Genomic DNA, 19,749 nt, shown 5'->3' with positions numbered 1-19,749 from the left:
TGCTCATCTAACCTTTATAAAATTGTGCCATTTTTAGTAAATGTCCTCCTAAAGTGCATAACTTTACACTTTTCTGCACTGGACTCTGCCATACCTCTGCACATTACACCATCCTCTGTCATCCTGAAGCAATCCTCATACTATCTACTAAATGAACAAGTTTTCTATCATCTGCAGACTTTTTAATGCTGTTCCCTACAGCTGAGTATCAGGGCTGGATTTTCATGGAGTCAGGCCCCCTCGGGAGCCCTTTAAAAGTGGAAGGTGGGAGGAACAGATGCCCGGCCACCTGTTTCTGTTGATACAGTTCACAGATGGCCTCATTATGAATGCTTGGCTGAGCTCCAAGACTCTCTGATGGATTAGCTCACCAGACGTCTGTTTTCAAAGGTGCAAGTGGAGAGTTTGCTTTGAATAACACCTTTATGATGTTATAATTTATTATTTTTGAACTCTTTCAATATCTGTGTGTGCATTTGGACAATTTTAAGAGGTGTCAAGTGAGATAGAGTTTCTTTTATTGATACTATAGTAGCTCTGTCAGATTGACACTTTTTGATAGGGTTGTTAAAGTAGCAGTCTTTTCAAAGCAGATTTCTGAATGGGTGTTTTTTTTTCATGAGTATTTTAGGACTGGCTATTACTATATGACTCATTGCTTCTATAGTACTGAGCTAGTGGACATGGAGGTGGCATGGGAGTGCATGAAGCGTGAAGGCTAGAGGGCCTAACAGCCTTTAATGCAACTGGGACCTAGTAATCAGCTCGCCTCAGCACACTCACTCCTCCGTGGCCACCTCCGAACTGCCTCCTGAGGCAGCAGGCCTCCTGACATCTGTGGAGAGAGTTTTTATTTCAGATTTCCAGCATCTGCAGTATTTTGCTTTTATGAAAATATGGCCAATAGAGGGGGGGGTCCTTTTAGAGAAGATGAGTCTGCTGAGTCGGGAAATTTCCCGACTTGAGCTCCTCTTCTCGATGGTGAAAATCCAGCCCGAAACTGACCTTGGGAACACTACTGAAAACCACCTGCAAATAATGTGCCTTTAGTGATGTTGATTGAGGGATAAATATTGGTCAAGCCATCAGAGAGAACTACTTTCTTCAAAATAGTGCTGTGAGATTTTTATGATCTCTTCAGAGGGCTTGATTTAATGTCATATCCAAAAAACGGCACCTCTGACAGTGCTGCACTCTGAGTACTTCATTTTGTGCTGAAGTCACTGGGTTAGAGCTTGAACACACAACATTGTGTCTCAGAGACTTTGACAATGGATCCCCAATCGATCAAATCTTGTCCTAATGTGTTTACTTAAATAATAGGCATATTGTCACTTTGGCCTTCATGAAAAGTTTCCATACAATGTAGTGCCTTGTCCTGGAGTGTTTCTTCGGTGCTCCTCAAACCACTGTTTCATTGTCTCCACATCACAATGACGCTGTGACGTTCTGGTCTTTCACAGGCAAAGACAGTGGAAGAAAAGCGTCTCTGGACACATCACATAAAGAGGCTGATTCTAGAGAATCATCACGCCATCATTCCGCAGAAGGTGAGCCGCTAATGAATCATAACAGGCTGCATAGCATGGTACTCAATACCAGGTCCATCAAAGTCATTAGGAGGCAGCGTTTAATACCAGCTTCATCATGGTTATAACGGCCAGTATTTAACATCATCCACCTCTGGGCCTTGCATTCAAACCCCGCACAGACATCTTCAGGATGAATGTCCTCGCTGAGGTGGATGATGGATGCTGATGTGGATAAGCAAGATGCCCTTTCACCTATGAGTCACTGCTTTGGTCTCAACCTACTCCAGTCCAATCTAACCTACTTTATCCCATCCTATTTTAACCAACCCATTCTAATCCAATCTGCTCTAATCCAACCCAGTCCAAACTGTTGGGATGAAGGGTTTCACGCTGTTGGTGCCTTGCTGGTGCAGTGCCTTCAACCACTGATGCACGTGACCTGGATTGTATTTTGCTTTTTGCCTGTGCTTATCTAATATAGTGCGTGATGTATTAAGCAGTTGCTCATGATGCCAGCTATCCATGGTCTAAACTGGGTGATGCTGATGGAGTATCTTTTGCTCCCTTTGCCTCTTGCTTTGAAGCATCTTGACATTTTTGTTGTTTCCTTTCAGGCCAAGGAAGCCATTTTGGAAATGGATTCCTACTGTAAGTAACACATTCTCAAACTGATAAATTAATTTAATACTGTGGGGGGGGGTGCTGGAAATCTGAAATTAAAATAAAGTGTTGGAAATACTCAGGTTCAGCAGCATCTGTGGAGAGAGAAATAGTTACTGCTTTAAGTCAAAAATGACTCTTATTCAGTTCTGAACAAGAGTCATATTGGACTTGAAACGTTAACTGTTTCTCTCCCCAGAGATGCTGCCAGACCTGCTGAGTATTTCAAGCACTTTCTGTTTTTATGGCAAGTTACCTTAATGCTTTAAACATTTCATTTGGAAATCTATGTTTCTTTTCTCCACCATATCAAACAAAAAAAAGGCTGGGGAGAGTGGAGCCTGAATGGTTTTGATATTCCTGGGGCATGAATTTGAACATATCCCAGACAGGATCCCTTATTAGATTTGGAGCACTGTCAGTAGGTTGAAGTCCCCAGTATAAAATTGCCCCAAATTAGTCACTACATGGTCCATTACATTCAGAGTAACCACAAGAATACTCAATGTGGGAATTAAGACGACCAGCCTAGTGCAGTAGGGGGATTTGTATTGAGGTTGGAGCGGAGGCTAATTGTTGGGGTACAGTAGAGAGAGGTCTTGCCCTAACTCTCACCTGGGAACATGTGACGCAAAGATTAAAAAATGCGACAGTCCCCACCATTGCCCATGGACGGACTGCCTGCATGCAGCAAACCCAGGACTGCTGTCGTGAAGTGCCTGGTTCCTCGGTCAACCCTACCCTTCTACAAAAGGCAATCCCCACAAAAGTCAATTGTTCCCTGTTGTTAGCATGCTAAAGAGACTAGATAATGTTTCAGCTTATTCAGAACATTAGATCCAGAGAACACAGCTTGCTCCTGATAACTGGAAAATTCAAAACTAACTTGCAGAAACGATATTTCAGTGAGTGCTTAATCTAAGGAATGGACTCCCTGTGGCGCACAGTGGAAGCAGTTAGCACTGATTCATTCAAATGCAAGTTAGATTGATTTCTTTTGGAATAAAATATTTTGGGATACAGTATATGAGTACTTTGAGACATGGCATGTGGTAATGACAGAATACTTGGAACAAGAAGATGACTTTGGACCCATGCCTGAGACTATTTTAGATTAATATGATTAGTCAACAAATTCATCATTATTGTATCAGGTGATTAGCAGAATGGTAGATGAACTAGATGAACCTTGACCGTTTCTCATTTAGCTATTCCTATATTCTTAAGTATTGATTATATGTTTGTTATGTAATTGGTTGTGACCCAGTGGCTGATACATAATTGCTCTTCCTGCTGTGATCCTTCTAGATCCTTCCAAGTACCGGTACAGCCCGGAACGATCAAAAAAATCTATGTCAACTCAACCAATGGAGGAATTCTTGAGCTGTCGCAGAGGTCGCAGGCAGTCTGGTAAGGTCTAGTCTGGAGGCTGACAAGCAAGTAATGGACACAGGGAGCAGGAAGAATCCCCTCCCCCTCCAATCTTAACCCAACTCCATTTGACTGACTGGGGAATTGGCATGGGGAGTGTTGTACACAGCGGTTATAGAATGGTTACAGCACAGAAGGAGGCCATTCAGCCTGTCCAGTCCCATGCAACAATTTTTTAAACAGATTTACAGACTCCTAGGCCACCTACAATCTGTGGCCTGGTGGAGTCCTTGTTTCATACCTACTTTGAGTGCGAGAGGGCGCAGCCTCCCCTTCCATTATTTGAAGGGGCTGCTCCTCGGTTTCTGACTAAACTTCAGTCCTAAGCTCCTGATTTTTGGCCATACAGTGCAAAGGGGAGTGAGCATAGTGCAGGCTGAGCCTGGCCAAGGTGGCATCACAAGTCCAGGCAGCATGCATTCAAGAGAAGGGGCAGTATTGTTCGGCTTGATTGCCCATCTCTCTTCACACGGATACATTTGCATCTGGTTATCCCTTGCAGAGGGAGCATGTGCTACCCACTTGAGGCCTTCTGTAACTGGTTGGGCATCAGAGGGACTGGAGTGCTTTCTCGATCCCCGAAAATCAAGTTTTAATTTGATTTGTTAAGTTTCATTTTTGTTGAAGTTTTGTTGAAGTTACATACGAAGATATGAATTAGGAGCAGGAGTAGGCCACTTGGCCCTTCAAGCCTACTCTGCCATTCAATAAGATCATGGCTGATCTGACTGTAACCTCAACCCCAAATTTCAGCCTACCCCCAATAACCTTTTACCCCCTTGTTAATCAGTTTATTATTAAACAGTGACGCCTAGTTTTAGATTCTCCCACAGCAGGAAACATCCCCTCCACGTCCACCCTGTCAAGACCCTTTAGGATCTTAAACGTTTCAATCAAGTCGCCTCTTACTCTTCTAAACTCCAGTGGATACAAGCCTAACCTGTCCAACCTTTCCTCATAAGACAACCTGCCCATTCCTGGTATTAGTTTGGTAAATCTGCTCTAAACTGCTAACGCATTTAAATCTTACCTTATATAAGGAGACCAATACTCTACACAATACTCCAGATGTGGTCTTACCAGTGCCCTTTACAACTGAAGCATAACCTCCCTACTTTTGTAATCAATTCCCCTCACAATAAACAATATACAGTTTATGAGTTGTACCTTTTTGAAGAAAGAGGTGCTTCCTACCTTAAAATTTGTGCTTATACCAGCCATCAATTATCATCAAAGAGGAAGACCAAGTGAGTTTTTTTTTATTTTTTATTTTATTTTTTCATGGGATGTGGGTGTGAAGCGAAGCCACCATTTGTTGCCCATCCCTAATTGCCCTTGAACTGAGTGGCTTTCTAGGCTATTTCAGAGGGCAGTTAAGAGTCAACCACATTGCTGTGGGTCTGGAATCACATGTAGGCCAGACCAGGTAAGGACAGCAAATTTCCTTCCCTAAAGGGTAGCAGTGAATCAGATGGGTTTTTACGGCAATTGGTGATAGTTTCATGGTGACCATTACTGAGACTAGCTTTCAACGCCAGGTCTAATTAACTAAATTTAAATTCCACCAGATGCCGTTGTGGGATCTGAACCCATGTCCCTAGAGCATTAGCCTGGGCCTCTGGATTACTAGTCCAGTGAAATTATCACTACTGATTTTCTGCACTGCAATAAAGAAATGGATGGCACATTCGAGTGCAAAGGGATCTACACTCCACATACTTTAAACAATAATAACTACAACAGCTAGCATTTATATAGCACCTTTAATGTAGTAAAACATCCCAAGCTGCTTCACAGGAACTCTAACAGACAAAGCTTGACACCGAGTCACATGAGGTTGGTCAAAGAGTTGGTTTTTGGAAGCATCTTGGAGGAGAGAGCCAGAGAGGTTTAGGGAGATAATTCCAGAGCTTAAGGCCTAGGCAGCTGAAGGCATGGCCACCAATGGCAGGACAAAAGGAGTGGGAAGCCAGAGTTGGAAGAGTGCAGTTCTCAATGGGCTATTGGGCCAAAAATGTTTTTGCCCAAGCCTGTGACTGCTGCAAACCCACTGCGCTGAAAACGTCAGCAATCTGGAGACGAGGGAACATGAATCAACGGTTAATGTGCTCTGAACCGGAGTCTTCACAACTCAGGTGACAAGAATGTAAGGCTCTGGCCCCATTTATTTGCATGGCAATAATCTGACAGGATACCTTTGTCTTTCCCATTCCTTTTCCCTCACAGAGCCGACGAAACAAATCCTGAAATCTCTGGTGCAGAGCGGTGAGTGAATTTACTCCCAAGAAAAATAAATACCTGGTTTCTCCACCTTCAGATGCTCCTGCTCCCTGCGGTTCTCCACTGAAGGTGCCACCTCTTGCAGCGGATGAGCTCCACGGGTGCAGGCAGTATTTCATCCAAAGGGCCATTCTTCACCTTGCACCCTTCTTATAAACCCCCTCCCTCCACAATCCCCGACCTGTTTCAGCTAATGATGCTAGCGATGGTATTTAACTATAGAGGGACAGGAGGAAGCCAGTCAGCCCTTTGTATCTGTTCCGCTATTCAATGAGACAATGGCTGATCATCTTAATTCCATCCCCCTGCCTTGCTTCTGTAATCCTTAATGCACTTAACTAACAAAAATCTATCCTTCTTAACTTTGAGATGTTCAATTGACCCCAGATTTTTGGGGAAGAGAGCTATGAATTTCCAATACCCTTTGTGTGAAGAAATGATTTCCAATATCACCCTAAATGGATTGGCTCTAATTTTAAGGTTCTGCCCCTTTATTCTGGATTCCCCCACCAGAGGAACTAGTTTCTGTCTATCTACCCTATCAAATCCTCATAAACACCCCATAAGTGTTTATACTCAAGGCAATACAAGCCTGATCTATACAACCCATGCTTATAATCAAACCCTTTTAGCCCCGGTATTGTTCTGGTCAATCTATCTCCCTCCAAACATTAGTGAATATCAAGACTTTGAGTGATATTTTATTTCTAGATGTAAAAATAGCTACTTAAAGATTAAATTCTGAGAAATGAAGGCAGATGGCAGGATCAAAAGCAATCTGTAAAAAACATTAGTGTTTGACACGGAATGAAGTTCTTCCCTATTCCTCTCCTTTCCTTGAAGGTGCATATCCATTACTGGGATAGTGGTTTCTTAGGCACCTCTGGTAACTCAATCCACTGTGAAGACTGCGAATGTCCATGGGCTATTAGCCTGCGTGGGGGAGCACAGATGAACGGATGTGGTCCTCAATGGCATTTATCCATCATGCAAGGATGAACTTGTTGGACTGTAAAAGAAAGACTGGACCTAGCATATAACACCTTTCACAGCCTCAGTGTCAAAGCACTTTGCAACCAATTAAGTACTTTTGAAGCAGAGTCACTTGTAATGTAGGAAGCACGGCAACCAATTTGCACACAGTAAGACCCCACAAACAGCAATGTAATAGTGACCAGACAATCTATTTTAATAATGTTGGTTTAACCCTCTCCCCACACCCTGCCCCTCTGCTTCAAAATAGTGCCATGGGATATTTTACCTGAGAGGGCATATGTCTTATCTGAAAAACCTCACCTCAACAGTGCAGCATCCACTCAGCACTGTACAGGAATGTGATCCTAGATTTTGTGCTCAAGTCTCTGGAATGAGACTTGATCCCACAACCTTCTGACTCGTAGGCGAGAGGGCTGCCAACTGAGTCATGGCTGATCCCTCAAGTGACTTTGTTCCCGTTCTGATTTTTCTCCATTTGCCCCATATTCACATACCCTCTCTTTGAGGTTTGAGGTGGCTGGATAGTGGTCTGAAGCAGGGTGAATTCCAAGGGACATTAAAGTCAAGACGTGGGCTCGTGTCCCACACCAGAGACCTGAGCACAAAACCTAGGCCAATACTCCAAAGTAGCACTGAGGAAACATTCCACTGTTGGAGGTGCCAGCTTTTGGATGAAATGTTAAACCGAGGTCCCAATTGCCCCCTCAGGTGGATGTAAAAAAGAAAATCCCAATGCACTTTTCCCAAAGAAAGGACATTCATTACATTTATTTATCCCTCAAACAACAACATTTAAAAAAAAATTATCTGGTCATTATCACATTGCTGATAGTGGGAGCTTGCTGTGCAGAAATTGGCTGCCACGTTTCCTAAATTACAACAGTGACTAAACTTCAGAAAGTACCCCATTGGTTGTATCGCACTTTGGGACATCCTGAGGTCATGAAAGACACTATATAAATACTCGTATTTCCTTCTTAGCAACTAATCAGTTTCTTCCATCACTCTATTCTCAAACTTTCCCTCCACCTTTCCCATTACACGTCATACAGTGTCATCAACTGAGAGGGTGGGCAGTGGTTTCTCCTCCCAGTGCCACTCAAACATCATTGCCTGTTTGTGTGATTGCCCATTTCCCCATTGGGCAGGCCTCCTATACGTGATGTCTAACGTTCTCTCTCTCTCTCTTCCTCCTTTCCCACACCTCTTCCTTTCGACATGACGGCTCCCCCTTGAACTCTGCAGTTTCTCTGAAGGTAAGACCAACACCTCTCCTTTAATTGCACTGTAATTCTTGTATATTTATTTATTGAGTATGTTGCCGCTAATGGGTAATTTCCACAGTAATTGAAATGTTCGTCATTCCTCCTCATCTTCTCAAATAAGGGTTAAACTTTTAGCCAGACTGTGGATGGTCCGCCTCGCTCCAGGATTCAGGAGTGCCTAGCAAGCTATTTGACCTGGCTGCGTTACACATTTGCATCGGCTGTCCAACAGTCATCACAGTCATGGACCCTCAGTTTATGCAGTCTCTCCCCACTCCCACCCCACGCCCATCTTCCTAACTTGGACATAGTGACCCCAATGGTTGCATCACCATGAGGGCTCTGGATATCATCAGCCTAACTTAGCACAGAGTGAGGCTCAATCAGAGCTTGTCTGGCCCCTGTGTAACCATGCTGAGTCAGTCTTCAGTCCTGATCCTAATTGTTTGTCTCAGGTGTTGGAAACTCCATTTGCCTTGAAGGTGATAAATCTACGTCATGGAGTTTTCTGTAAGTCTTTTCCCACCCCAACCCCATACCCTGCCCATTAGTGCAGGAACCAGGCTCTTTCTTTCATGCATTTTATTTTAGGAACAGATCAGAGAACGGGTCACAGCTCGGAGCTAGAGCTGGCAGTTTTCAGCCAGGTAACAAGGCACACCACTGCCTCACTGTACCCCTACCCTGTGGGCACCGGGTTGGTACTTGCCTAGAGGCATTAGTCCATTATTCCCCCTGCTACAACAGCCTGGTGGGGTTGTTAATTTGACGCCAAGTCCGTGTAGACTCGAATGTTGTGCTGATGAATTGTATCCACTCAATTAACAAAGTTTAAACAAAATGCCTAGAAGATCTTGGCAGGAAAGCCAGCTAACAGGCCAAAGATTGATGTGCATATTGAATAATTCAGCTACTTTACCAATCTCATAGGGTTGATCTTGACTCCCCTCCCCAGGTGTTAACATGGCCTCAAAATGGAGTCATGGATTTTACCGTCCTGCTACCACAATCTCCATATGGCCAGCTCCATTTTGAAACAGGTGTCTTAAGATGTCTCTGCCTGTTCTAAAATGCATTAACTCTTGCTTGTGCATTGATACAAACACAAAAGAACAGGTAAAATAATAAATCGGGCTGCTCACCCTGTATTTCAGGGAAACTACTGGCCACGGTATTTTCAATTAAGACAAATTTCAAACATACTCTCCCTGGATGCCTCCAACTTCCCCACCCCCCACCCAACTCACCACCCCTCCAAAATCTCTCTCTATCCATCCAACCACTCCGCAAGCAAAACAGCTATGAACCTGATATACAAAACAACATGTTGGAACAAATATCACAGCTCCAGTCTCTTTAGAGACCTGGTATAACAGCAAGGGAAATATGGGAAGATCACAGGATAATGATGCTTATTAATTGTTTATGTTGTCCTGTGGGATGTGAATCTTTTTGTATTTTTATATTTGCCCTCAGAATGTGAATGCCGCTGATAAGATATTAGATTGATACAACTGAACAGCTTGCTGTGCCCCTTCAGAGGACAGTTAAGATATGACTGTATTGGTGTGGGACTGGAGTCACATGTAGGCCAAGCTGGGTGAGGCCAGCATTTGTTGCCCATTCCTAGTTACCTGTGAGAGGGTGGTCAATAATTATTTAACTATTGAAAACTCTCGCATTTATAGAGCGCCTCTCACAACCTCAGGATATAGAAAAGTGCATCAGAGCCAGCGAAAGACTTTGGAAGTGTAGGCACGATTGCAGGAAATGTGGCAGCCATTTGCGCATAGCAAGGTTCCACAAATATAGTAATGACCAGAGAATCTGTGATGTTGGCAAGGGGATAAATAATGCCACTTGAACCTGTGAGGATGGATGTTATTTTTTAAAATACTTTTGGGAATATGGTGGTATTCTGTTTCTAATAAAAAAGGCTGTGTGTGTGTGTGCCTTGTGTGTGCCATTAAACTGAGGGAAGTTTAATAAAGACAGCTTGTCTCGGGGAGCAGAGAGATGAAAGGAAAGGTGATAGGTGCATGCATTTGTAATGAGAGGCTATGATGAAGTTGAATGTATGAGTAAATAGGTTGGGTTTGAAATTTGCATTATAAGTAGCAACTTGACTTTTCAGCTGTTAAGTTTCTAATGGAGTTTGGGACTTTTACAACTTACAAAGGCTTCATAAGTAAACAAGGTTATTAAATTTTATCTTACCCGAAAGTGGAGGCAATAGGAAGACATGAAAGATTTTTTTTTGGGAAAATTGAGTTCAAAGAGGTGCTTATTGAACAATTGAGTCTAAGATCAAGGGGGTAAAGGATATTTAAGGAAAGATGTTTAGTTGAGTTGTGTTGACTGTGTGGGGGAGATGTCCTGAGACCAGCTCTGTGCTGAGAAAAGTTGTGAATGTGAAGCAGCCACCCAGTTTCAAGCCAGAAAAGTCTTTGTTTTCAGAAAACAGTCTGTTTCTGAACTTCCTTAGGTTTTCTACAGCAGAGTGAAAGAGAGTGAGAAGCCGTGTGGTATACTTTATTAAAGTAGCAGCAGTTTTTGCCTTGGGTAATATTACTGGATTTTTATGGTTAAAAATCTATAAGGGAGCTGTTGCCAAGAAGTTTACTTGTGTGTTTCAACCAAGTGGGTTTTTTGGGGGAATGTTTTGTAAGACTGTTTAACCACGTAATTTTAATCTTGTGTGCTTAAGTTTTTTTTTCTTGTTAATAAATCTTCTAATTTTAAAATCCTAGAAGTGTTACTGGGATTTTATGCTTCTGGGATCAGTAGTTTTCCCCTCGTTTTCAAAATACAACAAAAAGGTTATGATTAGTAAGACAAGTTTCCCCCTGGGATTTGACTTGCTCAGCAAATAACATTGGCTGTGGTCATAACAAATTTGCAATCTTCAGTCCCACGTTGAGAGTGTACCCGCTAAGCTACACCTGTCACATAGGATGAGAGAACTTCAATTGCCTATTTTTGCCTCTGTCTTTCTTACTCCCTGAAATAGAATGAAAGACATCAGAAAACAAAATGACCCCAAATTCAAACTGGTTACACAGGTACAAACTTTCGATGTTGTATTCAGGTAATAGTCTATCTGGATAGGCTGCTTCCCTGCTTTCAACCAATTTAAGATGGCTACAATCTGAACCAACTACTTAAAATTTTGCGTAGGAATTAAACAAGGCTGAGCTACATGAGGGGAATTAACTTTGCCGCAGATAGTCTATAATCAATGGTCATTGTTGGAAGTGGTCAGTGAGTACCTGTAAGTTATAGAATGCCTTGGTGCGCATTTGTCCCAATGACTAAACCATTTGACCCCTTCAAACAGCATGCAGGCAGTGATGGAGAGCTTCTGAGCAATAAGGACTCCTTAAATTCAATGACTGGTGTCAGTACTCGGGAGTCCAGTACGAGCGAGCCTGAGGGTGAGAGGCATGACAGTGAGGAGATCCTGGCCCAGAGTAAAGACTCCTTGGAGCTCCTGAATGCAAGCGATTCGGAGGAAACGGCGAGAGGTACAGAGTTTGTCCAAGAAGGCCTGGAGCCAGAAGAGGAATTAATGATAGAGGGCGACCAGGTAGCCGACTTTGCCAGTTCACTGCTGGCTGCCATCTCCTGTTGGCACTATAGAGCCAGGGCTTTGCTTTCTGCTAAGTTCTCCATGGTGAGCGCCTCTATTTCTGTCTCTCTTTCTCTGTCCGCCCTCCGCATGGAAAGAGCCTTGGCCGCCTGCTCCGCTGGTTTGAACCAGTTCAAAGTGGCTGCACCACTAACTTTTTAACACTCACCTGTTGTGTCTGCTGTTGCTATCCCAGCATGCTCTGGGGCTCTGATTGCTTTGATGAGGAAAACATTGGATCATTGAGCTGAATTACATGTCACTGCCTAAGTACCTTGATCAATACTCAACACTAACGTCAAGTCAAGACGCCATTAACCAATGAACTGCTGATAGAAGCTGATTCAGTTGACTGGACATGTGACATTTCTTCTTTGGGGTTTATTTTGAGAATGGAACTCAATCCAGGTCAATCATCTTCAACAGGAAAGGCAAGTTCTCTCATCCAGGCGTCAATTCAGTGTCTGGTAAGGGCAGAATAGCTGAGTGAATTAGAAAACAATTCTTTTACCTGGCTCAAGGCCAGCCCAGACTCAGATAGTAGACTCTTCTCCATGTTAATTGTCCTAATCATGTTTACCCACCCTGTTCCCATATGCTTTCATCCATCTACCTAATCAAATCTTGATTATCGACATAGTTTCTGCCTCAATTGCCAACCCTGGAAGAGAATTCCACCGCCTCACAACTCTTTGCATGAAAAAGTTTATCGTACCCTTCTCTTAATCATGTAACTATGTTCTCTTATTCTTGATTCCTCAATTACTGAAAACAGTCTGTCCACCGTGTTCCATCCTTTCATACTTTAAATTCTTCTATTGTATATCCAGTAACCTGCGGTGCCCTTATGGAAAAAAACCTCAATTTTTTAAGTCTCTTCATATTTGTAATTCCTCATACCAGGCAGAATTCTAGTTAATCTGCATTGTGCTCTCTCTAAAGACTCATTTTTTATCTTTATTTTTTCATGGGTTTGTCACTGGCAAGGCCAGCCATTTGTTGTCCAGCCCTAATTGCCCTTGAACTGAGCAGCTTGCTAGGCCATTTCAGAGGGCAGTTAAGAGTCAACCACATTGCAATGAGTCTGGAGTCATATGTAGGCCAGACCAGGTAAGGATGGCACATTTCCTTTCCGTTAGTGAACCAGTTGAGTTTTTACAACAATCAATGATAGTTGTCCTGGTCACCATTACTGAGACGAGCTGCATATTCCAGGTTTATTAATTGAATTTAAATTTGTGGTGGGATTTGAACCCATGTCTCCCAAGCGTTGGTCTGGGTGTGTAGATTACCTGTCCAGTGACATTACCACTGCAGCGCACCTATCTCTCCTATAGTGTGGAGCCCAATACTTTAACTGAGATCTTATTATGTTTAATGTAGGTTCCTCTTAGCTTTTATGTTGTGTATTTTTTGTGAGTAAAACCTAAAATTCCATCAGCTTTTTTTTACATTCTTATCAACCTTATAAAGGACATTAGTGAAACAGATGGGTTTTACAATAACATAGTATGATCATTATTAATGAGACTAGTATTTTATTCCAGATTGATTAATTAATTGAATATAAATTCCCCAACTGCCATGGTGAGATTTGAACTTATGTCTACAAAGCACTAGTCCAGACTCCTGCATTACTGGTCCGGTGAAGTTTCCACCCTGCCACTGTCCCCATAATTCAGTCTGCTATCCTCCCCTCTTGAACTATTCTAATGATCTCCCATTTGGAATGTCCTTATTCTGTGCCTTTGTAATCTCTACCTCAGTGTATCCCATTCTTGTGCTAAAGTTCGTATTTCTCCTTCCACCTCGTTTAGCTTGCTAATTCCTCACCTTTCGTTTTTGTACTGACATTTTCCTTTATCCTTGGATTATAAAGCTTGTCATATTGGGTTTAGTTGCTTAGGTTTCTTTAGTTTGCTTTATTATTAAAGGTTACATTAGTACATACGAACTATTGGCTAGTTTATTTAGCGCCTCCTTCCCCACTGTACAAAATTCCTGCCCTCACTAAACCCTGGTTGCTCTAAGCCTTTACTCACCCTGTTGCCAGCTCACACTATGATGAGCGGACATACAAATTTGATGGTCAGCAAAAGACTCCAGGGCCAATTAGGGGGAAAAAATCCTCCCCAACTCCCTCTCAGACGATTGAATCTAGTCCAGCAGATTATGTGATCTAAGCATTATCTATAAAGACATTTAACTTCTAGATGATGCAACCCCCTACTCCAGTCAAGTCATTTGTAATCCTGCTAGAATCTTGTTCAATCAGCCTTTGCATGTTTGAAGGTGCTAACCCAGAGCTGTTAACCTCTAACCTGCTTTTAACAGGACAATCTAATTATTGGGTTTTGCTCATCAGCATGAGTCGGGGACACAACCAACGTGATAGGAAGGGACCCAGAGCTAAGACTCACTAGAGAGGCTGCTCACCCAGTGTTTGGGTTTCTGAGAGGGTTTGGAGGTGGGTGGAAGGAAGTGAAGAGCAACTGCCTTGAATCATTACTCAGATAAAAGTCTCTTGCTCATCTCATACAGTGTCTTGCTCCACTAGACTGAAGATCCTGTCGAGCTACAGGAAGTCAAAGGATGCAAGCGGCAAAACAGCCAGCCCTCTGGAAATGCAGAGAAGCGCAGGAGCTGGGACATTGACACCAGTGCCTCCGAAGAGGTAAGTACATTAAACTGGAGCAAAAACCACCAACTCCACTGCTTAAAAAGGAAGAACTTGTGATAATTGTATATCAGTTGGATATTAATTGGGGACTAACCTTTGAGCTCATATATATAATATGTAGGGATTGTTGCATGGAAGTACATGATTTTCAATGTGTGACTCTATAAATAAAAGCTTGTAGCTGTGTAAAGACAAGGCTCCAGTGGTCTATCATTCACAAGTGATGCTACTCCAAGGATCAAATAGCTAGCCAATACTGAAGCGGCTGGGTCTTCAAAAGCAACCAGCTGGCCAAGCGACTGCAAGGTCCCTGATGCCCCTGGGCATTGTTCATGAAGTGACGCTCTCTGGAGAGGAGGATGTGTAAATGAGGGGGAGAGCTGACCAACTTATAAAAGGAAACCTCTCTTTTCCTTTTAGATCGCAACTTTCATGACTTCAGGGCTTCACAGTCGATTAAGTACCTTTAAAGTGTAGTCACTGTTGTAATGTAGAAAACGTGACAGTCAATTTGTGCACAGCATGATCCCAAAAATAGTAATATGCTAATGGGCAGATAACCTGTTTTCGTGATGTTGAGTGTGGATAAACATCAGCCAGGACACCCTTCTTTGAGTGGTGCCATGGGATCTTTTATATCTAGCTGAGAGGGCTGATGGTTTAATACCTCATCCAAAATGCAGCACTTCCTCACTACTGCACTGGGAGAGTCAGCCTGGATTTGTGTCATTTGCATATGAACATAGGAACTAGCATATGAACATAGGAACTAGCAGCAGGAGTAGGCCACTCAGCCCCATGAGCTTGATCCGCCATTCAATAAGATGATGGCTGATCTGATTGTAACCTCAACTTCACATTCTGAATATTTTATACCCTTGTATATTAAGCGTCCAGTTTTCATCATTTTAATCCCTGTTTCCGTTATTGACATTACATTATATTCCCACATGGCTGTTTGTCTTTGTAGCTCACCAGTCTTATTCACACTTGTGTCTTTACATGCATCCTTCATAATTGTCTTTGTATTTCCTGTAGTCCTCCTTGGCCCACCACTTTCTAATATGGAGTTACTTCCTTTAATACTGTCCAACACACTCACTTTCTGCAATTTATTCCTCTATATGCTGGTGCCCATCCCCCTGCCAATGTAGTTTAAAACCTCCCCAACTACACTAGTGAATCTCCCCGCAAGGACATTGGTCCCAGTCTTATTGAGATACAACCTGCCCCATTTGAATAGGTGCCTCCTGACCCAGAACTGGTCCCAGCACCCAAAGAATCTGAACCTTGCTTCAAACCACACATTTATCCTCCTTATCTTCCTGTTTCTACTCTGGCCAGCACATGGCACTGGGAGTAATGCAGAGATTACTACCTTCAAGGTCCTACTTTTCAACTTCACCCTAGCTCTTGAAAACCTGACCGTAGGACCTCAATATCTGCCCTCTCTATGTCGTTGGTAGCAACGTGTATCACATCTTCTAGTTCACTCCCTTCCCCTCACAGAATATTCTGCACCCGCTTTGTGATGTCCTTTACCCTGGCACTGGGAAGGCAATAGATCATGCTGGAGTCACAATGACATTACAGAAATGCCTGCCTATCCACCTGACTATGGAATCTCCTATAACAACTGCATTTCTACTCTTTGCTGTTCCCTCCTCTGCAGTCCCTTGCCCACTAGTGCCATGGTCTGTGCTGCCCTCTTTCAGGATATTGTCACTCCTCCCAGCATTGATATTGACTATTTGTTTAAGAGTGGTGTACACCCTGAAGACTCCTGCATTTCCTGCCTCTTCCGGATGGCCAGCCACTTACTGTCCTGGCCCCCTGCTGTCTGAGGGAAGGCCACCTCCTGGAACACATGATCCAGGAAACTCTCATCCTCCCTGATGCTTCGTAGTGCATCCAACTGCCCCTCAAGATCAGAAAATCCTGACCTCGAGCTGGAGACGCTTATGCTCAAGTTTCTGGAGTAGACCCGAACCCACAAACTTCTGACTCAGAGGCGAGAGTGCTACCAAGTGTTATGATTAACAGTTGCCTGCAGCAGATCCTCCCTCAAACAGCCATTTCTTAATTGAGCCTAGAGAGAGAGAATCAGAAGGGGAGCTCTCAGCCAGCTTCCACCCTGGCCATTGCTTGATATTCATTTATATGCTTAACAGGGGTGAGTGGGGGGCGGTCAGTGGATACTGATCAGGAACACTAGCTAATTCAACGATCCCCAGTGTTAAAAAGATAAGACCTATATGAACTTGGCAACCATCTGCTGACATTACCACATAAGAACAGGTGTAGGCCATTCAGCCCCTTGAGCCTGTTGCAAGGTCCAGCAGGTTCATGGCGGATCTGCCTCGTAACTCCATCTATACAACTCGGTTCTGTAACCCTTAATAGCCTTGCCTAACTCAAATTTATCAATCTCAGTTCTAAAATTTTCAATTGACCCCCTAGCCTCAATAGTTTTTTGGGGGAGGGAGTTTCAGATTTCCACTGCCCTTTCTTTGTGTGAATCTCCTGATACACCGAAGGGAGATGCCTTATCCATTAGGCCATGCGACGGGGCACTTCCTGACATCAGCCCTGAATGGCCTAGATCTAACATTAATGTTCTGCTGCCTTGTACTGGACTCTCCTGCCAGAGGACTTAGTTTGTTTCTATCTAACCTATAAAATCCTTTAATCATCTTAAACACCTCAATTAGTCCACTCCTTAATCTGCAGTACTCCAGGCAATACAAGCCTAGTCAATGCAATCTTCACATTTTAATCCTTTTAGCCCCAGTATCCTTCTGGTGAATCTGTGCTGCTGCCTCTCCAAGGCCGTTATAGCCTTACTAAATTGCGGTGCCCAGAACTGAATGACAGGGTCTAACCAGAGCTTTATGCAGCTGTAATATAACATGCACCCCTTTGTATCCATCATCCTTGATTAAAGGCAACATCCATTATCCTTTTCAATTATGTTTTTGTACCTGTCAACTAGCTATTAGTGACTGCTGTACACAGCCCCTAAATTGTTCTAGTCCTCCACAGTTCACTGCTGCTCATAATTCACAAAATACCCTGACCTACCTTTCTTAGGTCCGAAGCTCTCACTTGCTCACATTGAACTCCAGCTGCCACGTTTTTCCCCACTCACTTAATCCATCAATGTCCCTTTAGAACTTTTTGTTCCCTTCCACACACTATTAACTCTGCCACCTAATTTAGTACTGTCAGCAAACATGGGTACATAGAAACAGGAGATTGGCAATACCCCAACACCATGGTTATCACTGTTCACACTGAGAACGAAAAGGTTTAAGAATGAGAGAGTTGTATTGATGGATGCTCCTTTCCTTCACTCAAGTAAATGGCTCTGTGATAAAATTGGGCCTTGTTTTATCGTTCATTCACAGTTTGTAGGCATCACCTGCAAAGCTGGCATTTGTTGTCCAACCTTCATTGCCTCAAGAAGGTGGTGGTAGATCTTCCTCTTGAATTAGCTCCAGAGAACTGAGGGGCTTGCTAGGTCACCTCAGTGGGCAGTTAAGAGTCAACCATGTTGGTTATAGGACAGGAGTCATATACCAGCCAGTCCGGGCAATGATAGCAGGTTCACTTTTCTAAGGGGACACCAGTGAACAATTTGGGTGTTTGCAACAATCCAACAGCCTCATGGTCACTTTTATTGATATCAACTTCTGAAAAAGATTCCATGTGTTTTTTAATTGCATTTAAATTCCCAAACTTCTGTGGCAGGACTTGAACTCATGTTTTCTGGATTGTTAGTTCAGGGCTTTGGATTATGAGTCCAATACTTCCAAATAAGCTGGATAGGCAGAAATGTGATGCTTGACAACTGTAACCCTGATATGCATCGAATGTGGATATAGGTACAGAGAGGGAAATGGATGGGCATCTCGCAGATATATTTTAAGGTAGACAAATGCAGTATGATGCACTTGGATTAGGGAATTTCGACGCAGCTATACACCATGCTGAGACGCTTGCTTAAGAGACGACCTGAGGTTTACAGCACAGATATGATTCCTTGAAAGTCCGTTACGAATGTTAATGGTTTAATGCGAAGGAGGGTACATAAGAACATAAAAGATAGGAGCAGGAGAAGACCATATGGCTGGTCAAGCCTGATCAGCTATTCAGTATGATGATGGCTGATCTGAGGCTTCAAGTCCACTTTTCCGCCCAGTTCCCATATCCCTTAATTCTCTGAGCGACCAAAAATCTGCCTAACTCAACCTTAAATATATTCAATGAAGGCACCTTCACAACCCTCTGGGGTAGAGCAAGCCAAAGATTCACAGCCCTTTGAGTGAAGAAATTTCTTCTCATCTCAGTCCTAAATGATTGGCCCCTTATCCTGAAACTACGCCCCCTATTCTAGATTCCCCAGCCAGGGGAAACAATATCTCAGTATCAATCCTGTCAAACTCCTTCAGAATCTTGTATGCTTCAATGAGATCACCTCTTATTCTTCTAAACTCCGGAGAATATAGACACAATTTACTCAGCCGCTCATCGTAGGACAACCCTGTCATCCTGGGGACCAAATTAGTGAACCTTCGCTGAACTGTCTCCAATGCAAGTATATCCTTCCTTAGATATTGAGACCAAAATTGCACGCAATATTCCAGGTGTGGTCTTGCCAAATCCCTGTACAATTGTAGCAAAACTTCTTTAATCTTGTACTCCAATCCCCTTGCAATAAAGGCCCACATGCCATTTGCTTTCCTATTTGCTTGCCTTACCTGCATGCTAACTTTTTGTGTTCCTTGTAAGAGTATACCCAGTCCCTCTGAACATCAACATTTACAAGCTTCACGCCTTTTTTAAAAATTCTGCTTTTCAATTCATACAACCAAAATGAATAACTTCACACTTCTCCACAATATACTCTAGCTGCCATCTTGTCTATATCTCTTTGCATTCTCCCTGTATCCCCCTCACAGCTTACATGTCCACCTAGCTTCCTATCGTCAGCAAACATAGTTGCATTACTCTCTGACTCTTCATCTAAGTAATTAATAAAGATTATAAATAGCTGAGGCATATAAGTGCCCAACAAGTGGCCCAAAAGCGCGATCCTGAAATTGAGTCTCTTGCTGTAGGAACTGAGTTAAGTAGGGTCGTGAGAATGTGCTGCCAGGACAATTGAATGTAAAACAAGAAGTATAATAACTTCTATGTCTGAGTCCTTGTTCATGTTGCATCTAGAAGCTATGACCCATTTTGGTTCCCTCACATAATAAGGTATATTGAAACCCT

The 19,749-nt window shown here is 43.0% G+C and overlaps 2 protein-coding genes across 2 annotated transcripts in view; one reads left to right on the top strand and one right to left on the bottom strand.

Moving 5' to 3' along the window:
• srp14 (signal recognition particle 14) overlaps positions 1-19,749 on the bottom strand; it is an 82,133-nt gene that overhangs the window by 39,958 nt on the left and 22,426 nt on the right. The window lies entirely within an intron of this gene.
• Positions 1-19,749, top strand: part of LOC144693318 (pleckstrin homology domain-containing family G member 3-like) — a 201,215-nt gene that overhangs the window by 172,657 nt on the left and 8,809 nt on the right. Inside the window, exons 12-18 of the mRNA XM_078563111.1 lie at positions 1,464-1,550; positions 2,147-2,180; positions 3,501-3,602; positions 5,850-5,888; positions 8,145-8,155; positions 11,502-11,837; positions 14,350-14,466. Coding sequence (XP_078419237.1) covers positions 1,464-1,550; positions 2,147-2,180; positions 3,501-3,602; positions 5,850-5,888; positions 8,145-8,155; positions 11,502-11,837; positions 14,350-14,466 — 726 coding nt within the window. The remainder of the gene's footprint in view (positions 1-1,463; positions 1,551-2,146; positions 2,181-3,500; positions 3,603-5,849; positions 5,889-8,144; positions 8,156-11,501; positions 11,838-14,349; positions 14,467-19,749) is intronic.

Source organism: Cetorhinus maximus, chromosome 18, assembly GCF_964194155.1.
Source record: "Cetorhinus maximus chromosome 18, sCetMax3.hap1.1, whole genome shotgun sequence".
NCBI lineage: Eukaryota > Metazoa > Chordata > Chondrichthyes > Lamniformes > Cetorhinidae > Cetorhinus > Cetorhinus maximus.
Note: the sequence above shows the minus strand (reverse complement) of the source record. Positions and strands in the feature narration are given on the sequence as shown.